The 15,426-nt window shown below is 35.7% G+C and overlaps 2 protein-coding genes across 3 annotated transcripts; one reads left to right on the forward strand and one right to left on the reverse strand.

Moving 5' to 3' along the window:
• The first annotated feature begins 2,258 nt into the window (after positions 1-2,258).
• LOC108914246 (lysosomal alpha-mannosidase) lies at positions 2,259-8,202 on the forward strand. Its single transcript, XM_018720015.2, has 15 exons — positions 2,259-2,464; positions 2,517-2,619; positions 2,682-2,739; positions 2,792-3,183; positions 4,034-4,170; positions 4,231-4,364; positions 4,427-4,664; positions 4,721-4,911; positions 4,965-5,149; positions 6,486-6,688; positions 6,747-7,063; positions 7,134-7,401; positions 7,456-7,561; positions 7,624-7,871; positions 7,928-8,202. Exons 1-15 carry the CDS (start codon positions 2,375-2,377, stop codon positions 8,156-8,158), a joined length of 2,901 nt encoding a protein of 966 aa, XP_018575531.1. The 5' UTR covers positions 2,259-2,374; the 3' UTR covers positions 8,159-8,202.
• Positions 8,203-10,741: 2,539 nt separating this feature from the next.
• Positions 10,742-15,426, reverse strand: LOC108914250 (4-coumarate--CoA ligase 1). 2 transcript variants are annotated; one of them, XM_018720021.1, is made up of 5 exons: positions 15,336-15,426; positions 15,040-15,281; positions 11,760-12,485; positions 11,416-11,709; positions 10,742-11,358 (listed from the first exon to the last, which is right to left on the reverse strand). In XM_018720021.1, the coding sequence occupies exons 2-5, from the start codon at positions 15,160-15,162 to the stop codon at positions 10,843-10,845; spliced, it is 1,659 nt and encodes a 552-aa protein (XP_018575537.1). In that variant the 5' UTR covers positions 15,163-15,281; positions 15,336-15,426; the 3' UTR covers positions 10,742-10,842. The 2 variants fall into 2 exon arrangements, with proteins under 2 accessions (XP_018575537.1, XP_018575536.1); XM_018720020.1 differs by having other exon boundaries at positions 15,040-15,400.

Raw genomic sequence — 15,426 nt, forward strand, 5'->3', positions numbered from 1 at the left:
CTTCTATTATTTAATTACAAACTTCGGGTAATAAACATTCTTTTAGTCCAGTATACAATGGTAAAAATAGGGTATTACCTCCGAATTCTTGACACACGCACCGATTTTCATGAAAATTGGTGACTAAGCTCATTTCACCCTCCTTTACAAAAGTTACATATCCGTAGTTTGCACTTATTGTTTTTAGGGGGTGAAAACTACCCCTTCTTGCAAAAAACATAAAAACCATAGATTTAAGTGTTACGTCAATAGAATAAGCATTATTTTATGTTTTGAATAATAATTTTTGATTTGTAGCAACATTTCAACCCTTAAAATCCACCCTTTATGAGGAAAAAAAAAACAAAAATTAGTTTTCGCGGCTCTGAAATGTTTTGACGGAGCAATAATGAAAAATTGAATATTTTTTACTGTTTATGAAATAATACAAGATTTATTGCAACGTTTCAACCCTTAAAAACCACCCTTATTGCAGAAAATAAAGTAAAAAATTTATTCTTTTCACATCATAGCATTTATAATGAATGAAAGACTCATCGCTGTTTATAATATTACTGATGATTCATTGCAACGGTTCAACCCTTAAAAACAACCCTTAATGAGGAATTGAAGAATTTTTACCAGCTTTAAAACACCCAACGATACATTACTAAATTCAACGAGATTACTTAAAAAATAAAAAATATTTGTGTATTATACAATTATACTTTATTAAAAAAAAAATTACATATCATCTAAAGAACTATCATCACTGTCGACTTCCTCTGTTTGGACGTGTGTGTGTTTGTGCGAGTATTACGCCTCGGAAACTATCGGAAATTAAGCCATTTACATGATCCGACAATTTTCACTGAATAATACAATTCATTTTTTCACGAATTTTTTAATTTTTAATATTTTTCATATCTCCAAAAAGCAATTTTCAGGGAATTGCAAGAGTCACAAATCAACCTTTATAGTTGAAGGGTCTTGAACTCTTCATTTTTCAAAGGTGATCCTTACACGCAAATGCAAACTAAAAAACGTAATACCTCAGTTAATTTTTGCTCTACAGAAAAATTGACGGAGCAAAAATATTACAAAAAAAAGGCCTTTAATTTTGAATTCTTGCATTTTTCACGTATCTTGTTTAGTTTATTTCAAAAAAAAGGAAATATTTTTAAAAATAAAATTTTTTTTTTCATTATTTCAAACTTTTTTAAATTTAGGCATTCTAAACCAGTCAAACTTGCAGAGCCTATTATTAGTACCTAAATAAAGTCGACTGGCATGAATTACGCTTAGTTTCTATTTTTATGGTTTAGCCATAGATTTTATTGTTGATTTTTTCTCCGAAAATATGGGATGACCATTTTATTTCCATCATAACTCCGCGAGTTTTTGAGCTACGAGATTTTTTCAAAAAGGTCTTTCCACGCACTTTAAAAAGGTTATATTCATTTTCTATTTAGTTCTTTCGCCATTATTTTATGGTAAAAGGTTTGATTTTACTTGAAAAATAAACAATCACCTTTAAAGTGTGATAACTCGGTTATTATTACATCTACGGTAATCAACAAGAAACTAATCTATTCGTTATTTCAAAAGCTTTATTTTTGGTTTATATGGGTTTTTCGATAAAACGCAAGGTTTTCGAGTTATTTATCAAAAATGGTTGAAAAACATGTACTTTTTAGATGAAAAATCAACATTTTCGATCGCAAATAACTCGGAAAATTTTAATTTTTGGAAAAAACGTTATAGAGCATTTTTTGCTTAGAATTCAGCCCTCTATTGATTTTTGTGATTAAAATGGGTGCCTTCATTGCCACCCCAACTTTTGTTAAAATTTCACGTCAATCGGTGCATGTGTCAAGAATACGGACCTAAAAACCGTCATATACTGAGCTATTTCCCTATATTTTAGATTTGAAATTGATCAAATGACCAAATTCATAATTTGTGTAACTTAAATTGAAGATAAAGAAAAACGGATTATTATTTTCCTATATGGAAAATTTAAAAAAGTAAAAATTCCTTCCTTTACATTATTTTTTATTTTGTCTTTGTTTCTTTCAAGTGGATTTGGAAGTAATCACTTGTTACTAAGTTAACCAGTTTCAAATAAGTTATTTTAGATTGTAGAGATACTATATCAGCTTATGTTCTTGATTTTAAATTGTTTATCAAGATATTTCGAGTACACACTTAAAGAATAGCAAAAAATTATGATTATCTGATTGATATAAATTATGTTTTGCAACTGTTGATTTCAATATAATTCCAACGTAGTAATTAATAACTTTAGCTACACGAGTTTAAAACAAAAGAGGAAAATAAACTGTGTGCGAGGTCTTAGGAGGCATTCTTTACGTCCAAAAAGTAATTGGACAGAATGAGAATCCTTGGTGTTCTATTTCTCGCGACAGTTGTTTGTGGGAAGCCCTTCAATGCTGGTTCCGACGAAGCAGTATGTGGATACGATGTAAGTACTTGCCTAAAACTTGCCTTTTGGTAAGTCTCTTTGCTTCTTCTAGTCGTGTCATCCAGTCAACCAAAGCAAAATCAACGTCCACATCGTAGCCCATTCCCATGATGACGTTGGGTGGTTGAAAACCGTAGATCAATACTACTATGAGGGTGAGTTACTTACGAGATAGTCAGTGGTGGTAACTTTTATTGTACTTATTTTCTTTTTGCAGAGGTTCAACAAATTCTTTCATCGGTAGTCAGCGCTCTTTCGGATAACCCTGATAGGAGGTAAGCTTCGCGAGATTTTAAGGAAAAAGCATAATAAACACTGATATTCCAGGTTTATTCAAGTAGAGACAGCGTTTTTCTACATGTGGTGGAACCTGCAGACAGAGAACATAAAATCCTTAGTCAAACAGCTCGTCAACGAAGGCAGATTGGAGATAGTCAACGGTGCTTGGTCTATGAACGACGAAGCCGCTGTGCACTACCAGTCCACCATAGACCAGTACACGTTAGGTCTAAAGTTCCTCGAAGACAACCTAGGAAAGTGCGCCAGGCCTAGAGTAGGCTGGCAAATCGATACGTTTGGCCACAGCAGAGAACAGGCGTCTCTCCTCTCTCAATTTGGCATGGACGGGGTCTTCTTCGCCAGGTTCGACTACAGAGATAGGGCGAAGAGGTTGGCCGAGAAAAATATGGAAATGCTGTGGACGGGCAGCGCAAATCTCGGTAGTAAATTCAATAATTACACAGCCCCCCGCCTAAAAAAAAATCAATACACACATTTTTGGGGTTGCTGAATCCGAATCTGGCATCCGTTTGATGGAATTAGTTCGTGTTCAAGGTTATTTGTAGGTCATCTCTTGTTTTTTGATGGAGAAACGGGCAATTTTACTTTGGGCAATGTATTAAGTTATTTTCTATGATCATGTTCAGGATCGTATGAAGGTCAAATTGGTGACCTTGAATTTGAGGTCATTTTGATAAAATCACAAGAATCTCTAAGGCGGTGATGATGATTTTTGTATTCATGAGATCTAGTTTTCATAAGTTTAAGGGCATAAAAATAGCAAAACTTTTTTGAGAATTTGGTCCTACGTACTCGCATCTTAGCACAATTGGTTTCACAGTGAGGATATTTCAAATTCTGCCACTTCAGCATATGCTGGAAATGGTGACACTGGTATTTTGAGGTATCACCTTCGAAAAACAAGAGTTGACCTTCAAATAACCTTCAAAATGATCTTCAAAATCAAAGTCAAAGCCACCAGATGGTAGTGCAATGATTCAAACAACTTTTATAGAAGTTATGTTTCTGATATCGTGCAATTCAGATGAGATATCAACATATGAAGCTTAAAAGGAGAGTTTGACCTTCAAATGATCTTGTAAAAAATGATAAAAATAACTCAACCACGGCTCGGAACATAAAATTTCTCGCTCATTCAAAATCTGGAGTCAGAAATTGTCAAAATACAAAGTTGACCTCCAAATAACCTTGAACATGAGCCAACTTCGTCAAACAGACACCGGATTCTTATTCAGCAACAAGTAACTAAAGTACCGTAACTTTTTCTAGGAACTAGTAGCAATATTTTCACATCAGCACTGTATCATCACTACAACGCTCCACCCAATTTTTGCTTCGACATCATCTGCCAAGACGAACCCATCGTTACGGAAACAGATAGTTCAGAATACAACTGGGAAGCTAAGGTAACGGTGGTGGTGCGAATAACACTATTTCTTTTACTAACGATGGTTCATATTTGGTAGGTGAAAGAGTTTGCGAAATTTATCAAAGAGCAGTCCCAGTACTACACTACCAACAACATAATCATAACGATGGGGGACGACTTTTACTACCAGGCTGCCTCAAACGTCTACGTCAACCTAGATAAGTTGATATTGTAAGCTCTAGGAAGATGTCGTCGATATTTTTTACTCATTGATGCGTTTTATATTTTTTTAGAGGCTTCAAGAAATTTAATCCAAAGGTAAATGGCAAAGAAGTTAATATAATATACTCTACTCCTTCTTGTTACACAAAAGCCGTCAATGAATACGTCCAAAAAAAAAAAATGAAATTAGATGTAAAGACTGACGACTTCTTTCCTTACGCTGACGAATCGGACAGAGTTTGGACTGGTTACTTCACTTCAAGAGCTCCTTCTAAGAGATTGGAAAGACTCTCGAATAATTTGCTGCAGGTTAAAATCACTTTTTAAACAAACGACACAGAATAATTTCAAATTATTTCTTAAAGGCTTCCAAACAACTAGGAGCCCTCGCCTTCAAATCCTACGAGGCCAATTTGCCCTTAAGCGAAGCCATGGGAGTTATGCAGCACCACGATGCCATCACCGGGACCGAACATGACGATGTTAAGCAAGACTATCACAGACTGTTGGCGCAGGGTATTGAGACAGCGACTTCTGAAGCTGCTAAAGCCTTTTCGTAAGCGGAAGTAAACGAACATTTTCTTAACGATAATGTTTTCTCTATTTTAGAGCTATCCTCGGCATGTCTACCGATTTAAACTTCACATCTTGTCCGCAATTGAACGTTAGCGTATGTGGAATAGCGATCGAAGATGAATTTAACATCGTGGTGTATAACCCCTTAGCCAGGGTGACTTCGTATTACATCCACATTCCTGCAACCGGATATTATTATGAAGTTGAAGGACCGACAGGTATACACACTTAATATTTGTTGATACTGATATTCGATGATGTTTAAGATTTTGATTCGTAGAAGTCGTTTATGAAAATTGCAGTTCTGGTAACGTCATCTTTTGGAAAACAGCAAGAATTTATTCAACCCTATAATTTAGATTTTCAATATTTAAAGAATTAGGTTAACATTAATTAATCCAAATTAATATACAGGGTGGGCCACCAGTAACGCCTCGGTTGCTAGGGACCAAACGGCAAATGTTATAGAAACCAGTTTAGGTGGGTATGTCTAGGTTGATTACGGCTACATTTTAAAAATATTTTGAAATATACAGGGTGTCCAGGAAAAGCGTACCATATCAGAGTTATGTATGTTTAAATGGAACACCCTGTATTTTACTACATTTTTGAAAGCACCATAAAAAAATAGGTGAACTTTATTAAAGGTTCTGCATACCTTCCAATTTTAGTGAAAATGCAGGCATAGTGTAGAAACTTAATATTAGCAATAAAAAAATAATTTTAAGGAAGCAGGGTCTATTGTAGATCCTTGAAGATATAAATTGTTGTATTTGTCGTCACTTAGTATTATACAGGGTGTTCAAAAAACTGCTGAATACTTCTCTCAACTTTAAACAGCAATAACTTGGTTATTTTAAATGGGACCCCCAGTATATTTTTACTTTGGGAGTTAGGAAATTTGAAACTTTTTCAAACTGTGTATCGGTTCCCTATACCTATCTCTAACGGTATTGGAGATATTTGTGCCGTTTCATTTTTTATCGAATTTTTTTGTAAGATGTGTCTTTATCGAGGTTTTTATTGAATTGGGTTGGGTTCTTCTTGATGACATCTCTTTAAATATATTGAGAAAAATGAGGATGCAATTAGATGGCGCACCTGCATATTTTTCATATTCAGTGAGAAATTATTTAAAACGAAAATTTAGTAATATGTAAATGGATAAGTAGGAATGGTGCATGTCAGTGGCCACGTAGGTGTCCAGACCTCACCGTAATGAACTTCTTTGTTGCGAGCTATATAAAAAATGTTGTACACAATGTTCCACCTACTACTTGCGATGATATTGAAGGGAAGGATTAGAGATAAGCTACCTATTTTTCATGGTGCTTTCAAAAATGCAGTAAAATACAGGGTGTTCCATCTAAAAATACATAACTTTGATATGGTACGCTTTTCCTGGACACCCTGTATATTTCAAAATATTTTTAAAATGCAGCCGTAATCAACCTACACATACCCACCTAAACAGGTTTCTGTAACATTAGCCGTTTGGTCCCTACCGACCGTGCCGTTACTTGTGGCCCGCCCTGTATAAATACAATTCTTTAGGAGAAGTAGTGGAGAGTCATCTGACGAGTCTCATTGACTATTTCACTGAAGTTCCTGATAAATTGGGATCCACACTGATTTTCAAAGCAGAAAATCTTCCAGCCCTTGGATATCAGGTTTACAAAATCAAGCATACAGTAAAGAAAGAAAAAATGAAAAACGCGACAAGGTTTGTAGAACAAGTAGACCAGATGGGATTCCAGGTAGAGCTCTCAAAGGCATTTCGCTTTTGGCTATCTCCATTATCTCTCTTTGTTTCAGGATAATTATGTTAACTTTGATCTATCGACGGGCTATCTCAAATCCATTACCCTTTCCGGTGTGACGCAGGAAGTGTCCCAACAGTTTTTGTACTACAACAGCTCTGACGTTTCAAACGCTTACATATTTAGACCCGATGGAAACAATAGGAACGCCACAGAAATCACGCTAGTGACCAACTCGGTTCTGATCAACGATGGTAACTTAGTTAGGGAGGTTAAGCAGTCGTTTAGGGGGGGAATTAACCAGATTATACGGATCTATAAAGACGAGGACTTCATCGAGTTCGATTGGTTGATTGGATACCAAGACACCTCGTAAGTAAACAGAATAAAAAACAGGATTCCCCGTTTGGACTTTTTGCAATACTCATTTTAAATTTCATAGATTAGGGGGTAAAGAAATTATTACAAGGTACATAACGAACCTGGAAACCCAGGATGAGTTCTACACAGACTCTAACGGCAGAGAAATGATAACGCGCAAGAGAAACTACAGACCTACTTACGAATATAGCGACGAGGAGCCTCAGTCCGGGAACTACTATCCTGTAAATACCAGGATTGTGATCAAGAACGAGACCAACGAGTTTGCCGTGTTAACGGACAGGTCTGAGGGTGGTTCCAGTTTGACTTCGGGGCAGGTAGAACTTATGGTAAGTTATTGTATTATTACATTAGAACATTGATTTAACAATTCAATTTCAAAGGTAACTCGACAAATTCCAAACAGTCTTGACGAGCACGAATATGGTAGTCCTGTTAAAGTCCGAGGAACCCACTATGTTACCCATGGGGTTTCAGCCGAAGGGAACGGTATGCTCGCTTGCTAGTGATGATCCGAATAGTTGCGCGTTAAATTGTAAATGATGTTTTAGGTGGTCGTACCATGGCAGCGGTCGAACGAGACATAGTTCAAAGGAAACTCCTACAACCTTGGTTGTTTTTCACGACAGACGACATTTCGGTTAAACAGCATTCATTCCTGAACAAGGAATTGCAGCCTAACGTCCATTTACTGACTTTAGAAAGTTGGGGTGACGGCACCGTGCTCATAAGGCTGGAACATGTATTGGAGAAAGACGAAGATCCCGAGTTGTCGAAAGAAGTAACAGTCGACCTGACGGTAAGTAAAGAAAGATTAAGATTTCTTCTTGCGGCGGTACCAGTCAATCTTTTCAGGGACTTTTCAAACCTTTCAACATACACACGATGAAGGAATACACGTTGGCCGCCAATATACCACTGGAAGAAAGTGACAGGTTGAGTTGGGCGCAACTAAAATCTGAAGATCCTTCCAGTCCCTTGAGCAAGGCACAAAGATTGACCAGAGATGAGGAAGATTTGGTCATTACTTTGGAGCCCATGCAGATCAGGACTTTCATCGCTACAGTTTCCCCTGTAGAATCCTAACAAATGTGTTTTACAGTTTGAAGATAGACACATTTTTATTTTTATGCGTTTATTTTCGTTTGCAAAAATAAAAACATTCTATAGAATCTACATTACCTCGCTGCATTTATGGAATGTATCACCCTGTAGGTTTAAGTACAAAAATGTTATCAATTGAAGATAACAACAGTATTATCATGATTTTCTAAAACATTACTTTCATTTTATTGTAACAAGTTTATCTTGTCGGCATCAAGTACAATCCTTGAACGAAAATGCGAGTCATGAAACTATTAAATAACTACATAGAGAAGCACTTACGGTGAGACTCGTTAAAAGAACATTAATAAGGTGAAATTCTTTCTCTTCCTAATAGACCGATCGAAATAACTCATTTAGAGGGAAAAAAAAAGAAAATTTTTACTTGGACTTTTATAAGTAGAAATGGTAATGGGGCTTATAATAAACGAAAAAAATAAATGTGTGAGCAGGGGTGGCGGAGGGTTAATTTGGGGGGTTGAAAAGTTGTGAAAAATTGTATCATTGGGATTTCTGGCAAAAGTTGACATCAAACAAAAAAGTATCTAATACGAAAGTTGTTGATCATGTAAAAATCTACAACTTTTGTAGAGGTCACTTTTTAAGATAACCTCGAAATTTCCGAGAAAAATGCGAAAAAAAGTCTTTTCCTATTTTTTGTTTTTTATTTCTCATTTCCGCAAAAAAAAATTAATTTTTACGAAACTTGGTTAAAGTACATACATTTCTGTGTCTTAAATAACCGCAAATTTTTTTAGATAAAAAAATTCAAGAAGTTTCCGAGATTCATTTTTTCCGGTCTGAAACACTTTTTTTTCAAAGGAAAATTCTACATAGGAAAATCATCGTAGAGTTCTGCCGGTGATCATTTTTTTCGTTTTGACATATACTCTTTGGTGAAATAAAAAAATCTGTAATCACAGTTCAAAAACATGCTCAAAAATGCAAAAAAAAAAATTGTTGATAATTTGTTAAATTAAAAAAATTCAAAAACGAATTACATCATTTAGATGTACGGAAAAAATACAAATAGTGAATAAATAAAAATATAAATTTTTTTCTGTAGGATCGATTAGTGTACTTATTTTTTTTTAAATTTTGATGAATTTATAGATATACAGTGTGTCCAAGATAAGGATGGGATAGCATTAGGATCTAGGAAACAGTAAGAGATACAAATGTTGTGTTTTTTTATATCTAACAACATGCCGTTTAGAAAGTTTAAAAATTCCGGGTAGTTTGGGAGATATCCGGAAAAAACGGAAATTTTGCAAAATTATTTAATTTTTCTGGCTTTATTTGAAAACGAATTTTAAAATAAATTGCATATTTACAATGCCACTTTTTTTGCTCTATACAATGGCGTCAACATTTTTGCAATCCGACGTTTCATCTTTGAGGGGTCATCATATGATGATGAATTAACCTGATATCAGGTTAATTTTTTTAAATGTGTACGTATTTAAAAAAATTAACCTGATGGCCCCTCGAAGATGAAACGTCGGATTGCAAAAATGTTGACGCCATTGGATAGAGCAAAAAAGTGGCAATGTAAAAATGCAATTTATTTTAAAATTTCAATTCAAATAAAGCCGAAAAAAATAAAACGATTTTGCAAAATTTCGGGTTTTTGGGTTTCGCGTCAACAGTAGACGTTGCAGTTAATACTTTGTATTGCTGAAATCTCAAATCATCCTGAGATAATTTATCATTTGTGCATTTGTAATTCGACTTAGATATTTACAGCAATACTGTAGAAATATAAAGTTTTGGGTCAAACAATGAGACCCAGTTTTTTTTGTATTTTTTCCGTAGAATGAATGGTGTAATCAGTTTTTAAATTTTTTCTAATTTAAATAAATTATCAATAATTACTGAAAAATTTATTGTTGCAAGTAATTTTTTATTTTTTTTGCATTTTTGAGCATGTTTTTGAACTGTGATTACAGGTTTTTTTATTTCACCAAAAAATATATGTCAAAACGAAAAAAAATTATCACCGGCAGAACTCTGTACGATGATTTTCCTAAGTAGAATTTTTCTTTGAAAAAAAAGTGTTTCAGACCAGAAAAAATTAATATCTCGAAAACTTCTTGATTTTTTTTATCTAAAGAAATTTGTGGTTATTTAAGACGTAGAAAGGAATACTTTCATCAAGTGTGTCAAAATTAAGTTATTTTTGCGGTAACAGGAAATAAAAAACGAAAAATCAGAAAAAAATCTGTTTTTCGCATTTTTCTCCGAAATTATGAGGTTATCCTAAAACGTGACCTCTACAAAAGTTATAGATTTTTGCATGATCTACAATTTTTGTGTTGGATACTTTTTTGTTTGACGTCAACTTTCGCCAGAAATCCCAATGATACAATTTTTCACAACTTTTCAATTCCTCTAATCAACCCTCCGCCACCCCTACTCACGCATTTATTTTTTTAGGTTTATTATAAGCCCTTTTACCATTTCCACTTACAAAAGTCCAGGTAACAATTTTTTTTTTCTCCAAGTGTAATTTGGCTGGACTATAAATAATGTCGAAGAAAAATAATTTCTCACCACACAAAGGACTGACCAAATTATACCTATTTTATTTACACTTCCCAATATTTACAATTCATAAACAAACGAGTGTACTTTCTCCGACTGAGTATTTTTTCTGGAAAATCCTACTAGATCCTCCCGTCCAGCACCATTCTCCTCAATTTTCTCCTTTTTATCTTCCCCGAGGGTGTCATGGGTATGCTGGTGACGAACTTCACCCCTCCCCTGAGCCTCTGCTTCTCGTCCACCCTCTCCTCCACGTACCTCTCGATGTCCTTAGCTGTGACGTCCTTGGCGTCCTCCTCCAGAACGATCACCGCCATGGGATGGTCCCCGTCTTCCTCGTGAGGCTTTCCTATCACCACGACCCGTTTGACAGCGGGATGGTGGGAAAGTTCCAGCTCCAGAATGGCCGGTGGTATGTGCCATCCCCTGTACTTCAACATCTCCTTGAGGCGATCCACCACGTAGAAGTAACCGTTCTCGTCGTACTTCACTATGTCGCCGGTACGGAACCAGCCGTCTTTGTCGTAGCGGTTGGAGAAGTCTCTATTGTAGTAACCGTTCATTACGGTCTTACTTTTCACTCGCAGTTCGCCGGGTTCGTTGGGGCCTAGGACTGTTTCAGTTTCCGGGTCAACCACCTGGAAATGTAATGGGGAACCATCAAATATATCAAACGATAAAATAATTACACTCACCTTATACCAAACTCCTCTGACAGGTAGTCCCACTGTGTCGGGATTCTTCTTGTAATACTCCCTGTGTGCTTTGTTGTGGATCTGAAAAGCGGTGAGCATTCCAACCTCTGTTTGAGCATATGTTGGGATGATATCCGTATCGGGCAGCAACTCCTGAAGGGCGAATATATACTTTCTTGACAGAGCTGCTCCTCCGGTGGAGAGTCTAAGGAGCCAACTGGTATCTGCGTCATTTGGTTTTCCACATTTCACCAGTTCTGTTACTTGAAATGGCGTCAAGAAGACCCCGATGACCTGCAAATCGACAATTTTTTAATATATCTTAACTTAACTGGCCAATGTACCTGGTATTTTCCTATTAAGTACCAAAACTCCTTGGCGTCGAAATTATTGCACAGCAATCTGCGCAGTCCCGTTACAGCTGATAGAAATAACCCCATGATTCCTGAAGACCAATACAGAGACCCGTAGTTGAGGAAGCTGCTACCCTCCCTCTTTGAAAGTTCGAATTTCATCCTTTCCTCGTCCAAATCCCAATTTTTAGCCCTGGGCACCAAAGGGGAAACAAAATAGAAGTAGTAGTGATTCAAACATATGCCCTTTGGGAACCCAGAAGTGCCACTGCTGAATATAATGACGACTGTGTCTTTGGGATCATCTACGACGACAGGTTGGAAGTCTTCCTCGCCCTGCTGAGGTTGGATGAACTCTTGAAACTCTGTGTAAGTAGTAGTTTGTCCAAAGACAACCACCTCGGAGTCAAGCTCAGCATTTTTTAGAGCCGCCTTAATCTCTCCCAAGGATTCTTCTACGGTGAACACTATTTTAGGCTTCACCTGGTGCAACAGCTCGCTCTTTTCGAAGAACGAGAGGCTGGGATCTAAGGAACATGGTATGGCGCCTATAAAGATGGAAGCGATGATGGGCACAGACGCTTCCAAGTGGTTGTTCGAACAACCTGTGATGATGTCGCCCTTTCCGATGCCTCTTTTCTTGAGAGCGATGGCGGTTCTGACGCTGCGTTGCAGTAGAGATTCGAAGCTGTCGGATTGATCTGTGGCAGCGTCTGTCTATAGGAAAATTAAATATAATCAAGGTTGATTAGGTTGTTGGACTAATAGATACGTTTTAAGTACCTAGAGCATTCCAGAACAGTTTCCAACAGTCAGATGCATGTGCATTCCGATATAATGTTTACATAACGTTTAAAATTCACTGTCACTGTTCACTAGAATTAAATGCAGCTGGGTCTGACTGTTGGAAACAGTTTCTATAGCACAGGGAACAAAACTGTTGAAACCTGAAGCAAATTTCGAAGAAACAAATAACAATAATTTTATTAACACAACGAAAATTATTTTGAGTTATAAAAAAGTGAAATCGAAAGAAATCTATCCTGTATAAGTTTTATTTTTCGTGCTATTACAAAGCAAATATATTGTTTTGTTGCGTTGTGGTTGTTTTTTTATTCGACATATCAAATTCTTGGAAATGATGTAAGTGTTGATAATCAAAGAAATAAAATTTTATGGGTGTGTCGGTTTTACTTTATTTCACAATAATTTCACAATAATAGTAGCTACAAGGAAAATACAGTAAAATGCAAATGCATCTTTTAGAAGCGCTATAATGTACATCGTATAGTTATTTATACCGATTACTGCAGCATAATCATAAGAAATCACCTACAGGGCGATTAAACTCTCTTTACCGACATTTATTAAAAGTTTTAAAATTTATGGTAATTTTTTCATACACATTTTATATTGGTAGCTTGAAATCATATTTTTATGCTACACATTTACACTAAAATTTAGTTTATAAAAAAAAACAAAGTAGAAAAGTCTTTATTTAATATATTGCAATGTTAGCTTTAAATTCATCATTCGGTTTGTCACAAATAAAGTGCCATATCATAAATAAAAATAATTTTATACTCTTTTGTATATAAAACAGTGACTAGATTATCTAGAATTATATCGGGTGTCCCAAAATTCACGCAAATTTGCGGTAAAGTGTTGCCAACGAAAATAAAAAGACGTCGGGACAACTGGCTCCGGGTTATTAAAAATGGAGCGCTATACGAAAGAACAACGCGTTTTCGTTCCTGAGCAATATTTTAAAAATAACGAAGGTTTCCTCGACTATGAATAGATTAATTGAAAAATTCAGTAAGACTAGATCAATAAGTGATATTAAACACTCTGGCCGCAATAAGTCGTTCAACACAAAACACCGAAGCAGTTCGAGAGAGAGTTGCTGAGAATCCAAGAACATCAATTCGGCACCGTGATGAAGAATTGGACATTTCGAGAAGTTCCCTACAGTGTATTCTCACGAAAGATTTACATCTTCATGCTTACAAAGTTCAATTGGCTCAAGAACTGAAGCCTATTGACGACAGAGCGAAGAGAGTTCGTTGAATGGATTATGGAACAAGTGGATGCTAATTTTTGGGCTGGAGGCATCATCGGACCATTCTTCCTCGAAAATCAGCTGGTCAGTCAATAACAGTTAATGGTGCTCGCTATTGCGACATGATAATCCAGTTTCTTGTGCCTAAATTGCAAGATACGGATGTAGACGACATGTGGTTTCAACAAGACAGTGCCACATGCTGTACAACCCGAGAAACAATTTAATTACTGCATGAGTCATTTCCTGGTCGTGTAATTTCCCGTTTTGGTGATAAGAATTGATAAGATCATGCGAATTAACGCCGCTTGGACTTTTTTGTTCGGGTTTCTTGTTTTTTTGAAGTCGACGGTTTCAGCCAACAAGCCCACGACCACCCACGCCTTTTGATTAAAAATCTAGTTTTCTATTAAAATTACTTCTTGCGCGAATTTTGGGACATCTTTTAGTACTATATTTTCCGTATAATATGATGAATCTGTTATCTAACAGAGGCCTAGCACAGAATTCGACGTAATAAAATATTTCATTACATACAGACGCCCACATGGTAATCTATAACTATTGTATTATATCTTATCGCCGCATCTTTAAAATAGATTACCAATATGACGTAGATTCCGATTTAATTCACCTAAATGTAGAATTTAATAACACGCATTCTTTGAAAAAGTTTGTTATCGATAGCATGATATAAAATAAAAAAATATTGTCATCGTTGATATTGTATAACCGTTTTTTTTTTGTTATTCGTTAAGAAAAAAAGTAATTGTAAATATAATTTTACAAATTTGTTTACAACTCTATCATGGTTTTACTATTATGTATATCGGCGTTTTATGTAAACCAAGAAGCTTTTTGAGTAGTTATTTATTTTTTTAAATGCAATCTGTTAATAGTGTTGTTATGCAAGAACGTCCAATAACGAGTTAAAACTAGTTTTAGCTAAATAAAGATTGAAATTTCATGTGCAAATAAATCTGCAATGTTTTACGTTTTATTATACCTACGATCTATAGATCTTCACAAAATGTCATTACCATGAAGTCAGTACTTACTAGTCGTTTCAATTTTATCATTATCGTTTATTTAAAAATGACAAGCAAATTTCTATACGGTTTTTTAAAGTAAATAAATGAATTCCGCCCGTAATCGGTCCAAACTTCACCTCCGAAGTCTTCGCCGACAAAAGATTAAAAAGTGACTCACCTGTGCAATTTTACTCCCGTTCTTCTTCATGCAGTTGAAGAAAACCTTCCCCACGCCCCCCAGGGATTTGGCGTCGAACACGATGTCTTCAGTTTTAATAATATTATCTTCTATGGAAAACATTTTCAATACCACGCGTTGCCTGAACTACTTACTGGGATTTTCGATTTATATTTGAAAACATCACACTTTACCCCAGCCCGACCTTGCGCTTATACGCTGGTATGCAATAATTAAAAATCCTAGAATAAATTAAAATACTAATTTGTTTTGTGCGACATCACTGATAATCATACACACATACACACACTCACACATGGCTCATTCATAGTGAACAAGCCAACACTACATTTTCAGAGATAATACGGAAAATAAATACGCGTTAAG

Source organism: Anoplophora glabripennis, unplaced genomic scaffold (assembly GCF_000390285.2).
Source record: "Anoplophora glabripennis isolate ALB-LARVAE unplaced genomic scaffold, Agla_2.0 scaffold136, whole genome shotgun sequence".
Taxonomy (NCBI): Eukaryota; Metazoa; Arthropoda; class Insecta; order Coleoptera; family Cerambycidae; genus Anoplophora; species Anoplophora glabripennis.